At 48.5% G+C, this 5,980-nt stretch overlaps 1 protein-coding gene across 1 annotated transcript; it reads left to right on the forward strand.

Moving 5' to 3' along the window:
• The first annotated feature begins 991 nt into the window (after positions 1-991).
• On the forward strand, positions 992-2,699 carry LOC144762312 (uncharacterized). Its single transcript, XM_078647469.1, has 2 exons — positions 992-2,357; positions 2,539-2,699. The coding sequence occupies exons 1-2, from the start codon at positions 992-994 to the stop codon at positions 2,697-2,699; spliced, it is 1,527 nt and encodes a 508-aa protein (XP_078503595.1).
• The last annotated feature ends 3,281 nt before the right edge of the window (positions 2,700-5,980 follow it).

The following is a 5,980-nucleotide window of genomic DNA, read 5'->3' on the forward strand; positions in this document are numbered from 1 at the left end:
TGCGGTACTTCACCCATATGCCTGCACGTAGCATTTTGTTTTCAACGAGGCTTCTTTTCAATTCTAAACATTTATTTATTTATTCACGATTGTCACTTTTGTAATGCACTGTTTGCTACCTCTTGTATTTTGTTGGCTCACAATTGTCATTTTTGCTTTCTACTTTGCCTCATGTCGTAGGACAGAACAGAAATGACCCAGTGTCCGTGCTCGCAGAGCTTTGAGAGGGGTCTCCAGTTCTGCTGCTTCTTGCGACCGTACAAACTGTTCTGTTAATTAAATGCCCAAATTCTATGTCAGGAAGCGGAGGCGAGGATTTTGCTTCTCCATTTTATTGGACAGCAAGTTAAAAGATAAAGAAAAAACATAAACCATGAACTACCCTAACCAACATGGCAGCGGTAGTCATGGTGATACAGTAACCAATCAGAGTCCATAACAACAGCATAAAGGAATCCCACGTCGGTAGTCCTTCCTCTTTCTCTTGCTGCCGCGTCAAGATAAGTCCCGTTTTTTCCACCTCAACTTATTCTTGTGGCGTCGGCAGTGTTATTTAATATTGTTGACAGCGTATTTTTGCCTTATTTATATTGGCGATATTGTCCTGCTTTGTAGGCTGTGTTTCATTGTCTGTCAGACGCGGTAGGCATTCCGCTCGAGCGTCTCTGTTGCGCGCGTGCGCGGTCTGTGGCGTCGTCTCTTCAGACGCTGACTGGCTTTTCTCTTCAGCGCTTCCCTGCGCTTGTGGAGATCACGCGCTGAGGCAAAGCGCTTCATTATTTATTAAGTTTGCCTCGTTCCCCACACTGACGCTGCTTGTTGTGGCAGGATTATCGAGTGACTGTCTTTTCTATAATATTTATTAAAATTCTGTTTTTTTCTTGTCCGTCACTTTATTGGCATTTAGTTCTTGCCTTTTATTCTGGTGTTGGCTGTGGGTACCTGTGTGGGGAACCACCCCTTTTATATAGCCTGGGGCGTATTTCATTGTATGGGTGCCCAGTCATCTGCACTAATGCAGACTCGTCAAGAACAAGATGGTATGCCTGTAGATTCTGAGCAGCCTCATCAGCCCTTATTGCGCCCTCCTGTAGAGGTGGACAGACTCTTATCTTCGGCTAACGCCCAGGCTCTGGCACCTCTACAGGATAGTGTCAATAAACTGTCTGCCCATGTTTTTAAAACTGGCTCAGGTGTTTGTGGAGACAGTGGGGCTGGGCCCAGTGGAGTACTTTCTGTACCTTCACGCACGGCCAAAAAGCGTGACGCGGGGCACCTGGAAGGCTTCAGTAGACTTGCTGAAGTCTTTCATAAGAGTGCGCGCACGCTAAGAAGCGCACCCTTCCGGAGGGACGACTCACCCGGGAATATTGGTGGTACTTCCACCCAAGACCTTGACCCGGAGGAAGGGTTTCCCCAAGAGGGAGTAGATGACGAGGAGGACTATGATGATGAAGATGACGATGCATCTTCTGAGGATATGTCTGACATTAGTAGGTCTTGGCGCCCTAAATCTAATGTCTCTGAGTATGGTGAGGGTGACCTTGTTGCCCCGGATATGTTTGACCCTAACTCTATTTATAGACCCCGTTCCTCAGAGTGGGTCCCCGAGAAATCTACGGCTGACTATGTGGCCGCTAAACTTAGACAGCCTCTCTCTCAGGATGTCAGGCTTCGCTTACGCTCTGAGTGTCCTCGCCCTTCTCTTCCCAATAGAGTGGCAGCCACTCCGGAAATAGATCCAAAGTTGTGCACTTTTTTCGCGAAATATGTTAAGGACCCTAAGAAAGGAATTGACAGGTCCTGGAAGGCTTGTCAAGACAAGCTGTTAGATGTTGTCGGTCCTCTGACTAAAATCATTGAACTTGCCCAACGCTCCAAAGAGTCGGGTATGCCACTACCAGTTGATGACGTGGCAGGTTGGGCACAGAGGGCAATTTGTCTCCTTGGCAATGCCAACTGTGCTCTCTCTGCGGAGCGTCGCAGGTCTCTTTTACTAAAAATTGATCCTAAACTGGGTGAGTTATCCTCTTCGGAAGCAGGTTCAGTAGCGCAGGGTACCTTGTTTGGTGACCCTTTCGTGAAAGAACTTGGCAAATTTGTGGCTACCTTTTCTGCCTTAGACAAGGCCCAAGCTTCAATGAAGAAAATGTTCCCTAAAAAGGTTTTTGGCGGGGTCGGCAGAGGCAGGGGTCGCTCTTCCGGCCGTCAGTTCCAACAAGGCCCCAATAGAGGTCAGTCCAAAAGGAACAATGGATGGCACGACGGACGTCAAGGTTCCTTCAATCCTTCCCGCGGAGGCAGAGGCCAGGGCAGAGGACGTGGAGGCAATCAGTTCAACACCAAAGGATTCAACGGTGAGTTTCACCATCATTTCTCCAGTACGCCTGGGGGGAAGGATTGCCTTATTTCTTCAGGCCTGGTTGCATCTCACGTCAGACCCTTGGGTTCTACAAACTGTTCAAGGCTTTCACATAGAGTTTTACGGCTCCCCCGTTCAACTCTCACGTCCTCGACCATTGTTTTTTTCTCTCGCAGACCAGGAACTTATAGACCTAGAAGTTCGAGCTATGCTGCAAAAAGGCACTATCTCCCTTTCTTCTCTTCATCCAAACGGCTTTCTCAGCAACATCTTTCTGGTCGAGAAAAAAGACAAAGGGTTCAGGCCAGTCATCAATCTTCGTTCGTTCAACGAATGACTGATCTACAGACACTTCAAGATGGAGGGCATCCATCTTTTGAGAGACCTCCTTCTGCAGAACGATTGGTTGGTACGTTTGGATCTGAAGTATGCATATCTTTCAGTTCCGATTTACCCTCCTCATTGCCGCTTCCTCCAGTTCCTTTGGAGAGATCAGATCTACGAATTTCGTACTCTCCCCTTCGGTCTTTCCTCAGCACCTTGGTGCTTTACCAAACTCCTACGTCCCGTGGTGGAACATCTTCGTACCATGGGATTTCGTCTGATAATTTACTTGGACGACATTCTTTTGATGAATCAATCCAAGGATCTTCTCCTCTGTCAACTTCAAGTGACCATAACTACTCTTCAATCTCTGGGGTTCATCATCAACGCCCAGAAGTCAGAGTTAATCCCTCAACAAGAGATGACTTTTCTGGGTTTTCTGATAAGGACAACGGATGCAACGTTACATCTCCCTTCTCAAAAGATCACCAAGATCAAGAAGGAGATTCGCAACGTCCTCCGTCGAGACCGGATTTCTCTCCGTCTCCTGGCCAGGATAGTAGGCTTACTGTCCTCGTCGATCCAGGCCATTTTTCCAGGCCCGCTTCATTACAGAGCTCTCCAAAGACTCAAAGCGTTTCATCTCCGCAAAGGCCTCACTTACTCGGAACTCATTTCTTTGTCCACGGAAGCCAGATCGGAGCTCCTTTGGTGGTTGGATCACATGGATGTGTGGAACGGGAAGGCGATTTTCGGCTCCCGTCCGGATCTTGTGATCGAGTCAGATGCCAGCCGCCAAGGATGGGGAGCCCGGTGCGGCTCCCTTTCGGTGGGAGGCAGATGGACGGAGAAGGAACTTCATCTCCACATCAATTGCTTGGAACTCCTTGCGGGTTCGTTCGCCATTCGCTTGTTCACAACGAACAAATTTGAATTTTGAATTTGAATTTGAATTTGAATTTTGAGTTATTTATAGAGCGCACATACACTGAGCAGTTTCTTGGCGCTATAGGATTTCAAACTGAGGGAAAGAAAGGTCTAAGAATTGAGAGCTTGCTCAAACAAAAAAGTCTTAAGAGCTTTACGAAACTCCATATATGAGGGAGAGGATCTGAGAGGGGGGGGAAGGGAGTTCCAGAAAGTTGGTGCCAGTACCGAGAATTTCTGGCAACCAGATTGTTTTTTTCTGAACCGGGGGATGAGTAGCAGAGACTTAGAAGAGGAGCGTAAGTCTCTGGCGGGGGAGTAGTTAGTAATAGCAGAATTGATAAACGCAGGGGCAGTGCCTGCCCGAGCTTGGAAAGTAAGACAACCGAGTTTAAAGAGAGCTATTTGTTTGATTGGGAGCCAATGGAGAGCCATCAGAAGAGGGGTAGAGTGATGGAATTTTGGAAGGCCATACACCAGTCGGGCTGCCTGGTTCTGCACCATCTGGAGACGTTGGAGTGCGTAGGCGGGAGCACCGTTGTAGATGATGTTCCCGTAATCGATCTTAGATAAGATCATGGCCATGACAATCAATTTAAGTGCGGAAGTGGAAAAAAAACGGGATACTTTTCTAATGATACGTAAAGAAAAAAAACAAGAAGAGACAACGGAACTTATGTGGGTGTGAAGTGTCAGATGATGGTTGAGTGTGATACCAAGGGTCTTAACGGCATTAGAAGGGGAAGGGGGGGGGGTCCAAGGGAGTTGAGCCAAAAGGTAGGTGACCAAGGGTTGCTGCTGCCTCCAGTCAGGATCAACTCTGTTTTATCCGGGTTGAGTTTAAGATGGTTTGCATTCATCCAGGCCCGGATAAACAGTAAGACCGACTGGAAGCTGGAGACACCGAGTGAGGAAGGAGAAAAATTAAAAATAAGCTGGAGGTCATCAGCATAGTTGTAAACTGTGACCTCCATCTGTTGGAGTGCAAAAATGAGGGGGAAAATATAAAGATTAAATAAAAGGGGGGAGAGAGAGGAGCCCTGGGGAACCCCACATGTCACCCTGCTAGGCGAGGCAGAAAATTCGGCCAGATGAAATGCCTGTGTGTGCCCCTCCAGGAAGGATCCTATCCAGGCATGGGCCTGTCCCCCTATACCCGCCGCCTTGACACGGGACAGAAGAATGGAGTGGTCAACCGTGTCAAAGGCGGCGGATAGATCAAGGAGGACTAGGGCCTGGGGGTGTTGGTATCAAAGTCTCTTGTTGTGTCCTCCTTCGGATGGACAACACCACTGCGGTCAGGTATATCAATCGCCTGGGCGGCACCCACTCCAAAGTCCTGGCGGACCTAGCGAAAGACTTCTGGAACTATTGTCTTCTTCGCCAGATTTCGGTCATGGCAGAGTATCTTCCAGGCTAAATGAACTCTGTGGCGGATTGGCAATCCAGGAATTTTCGGGATGCCAGCGATTGGAAACTGGATCCTGCTGTCTTTCAGATGATCTCAGATTTTTGGGGCCTTCCTCAGATGGACTTGTTTGCGTCCAGGTGGAACGCCCAACTTCCCCGGTTCTACAGCTGGAAACCGGACCCGGATGCGGAAGCAGTAGATGCCTTCCTACAGGATTGGTCCCAGTTTCCAGCTTACGCATTTCCCCCGTTCCTATTCATTCAAAGGGTAGCAGCCCAGGTCCGCAGACAACAAGCCTCTCTAATCTTGATCACTCCTATATGGAAGGCTCAATGCTGGTTCCCATCTCTTCTGGAATTATCTTGGGAAAGACCTATTCGGCTCCCCAGATCCGACCTCATTCTGACAGATCCATTGGGTCATCCACACCCTCTGGTTCTCCAAGGCCATCTACATCTCATGGCCTGGAGGATTTCAGGAGACGATGGTCTAACGACTCACTTTCGAAAGACGCTGAACTCCTCATTCAGCGAGCCTGGGCCCCTAGTACCACCAAACGATACCGATCTGCCTGGAACAGATGGGTTCGTTGGTGTGTGGCAAAACACGTGGGCTCACCTGTGACAGAAGTAATTAACTTCCTTGCAAAGCTTTTTCAGGACAAACTTGCTTACTGTACCATCAATTCTTTCAGATCAGCAATTTCTGCGGGTCATGCCCTCGTGGATGGTTCTCCTGTGGGAGAGCATCCTTGGGTTTGCAAACTTCTCAAGGGTTTTCGCCTGTCGCGTCCTCCTGAACCGCGTTATTCTGGTCTTTGGGATGTGAATGTGATTTTACGATTTCTTCTTTCCTGGCAGGATAACGAATACCTTTCACGCAAGGAGCTTTCGGCTAAATTGGCTATTTTCCTCTGTCTCATCTCTTGCAAAAGGGCTTCCGATGTTCGCGCTCTT

This window comes from Lissotriton helveticus, chromosome 6 (genome assembly GCF_964261635.1).
Source record: "Lissotriton helveticus chromosome 6, aLisHel1.1, whole genome shotgun sequence".
Lineage (NCBI taxonomy): Eukaryota > Metazoa > Chordata > Amphibia > Caudata > Salamandridae > Lissotriton > Lissotriton helveticus.

Bases quoted from the DNA above. Each gene is read 5' to 3' on its own strand.
- LOC144762312 (XM_078647469.1), top strand. From the start codon at position 992: ATGGGTGCCCAGTCATCTGCACTAATGCAGACTCGTCAAGAACAAGAT. The intron at 2,358-2,538 runs GTGAGTTTCACC...TTTCTCTCGCAG, and splicing joins CAACACCAAAGGATTCAACG to ACCAGGAACTTATAGACCTA.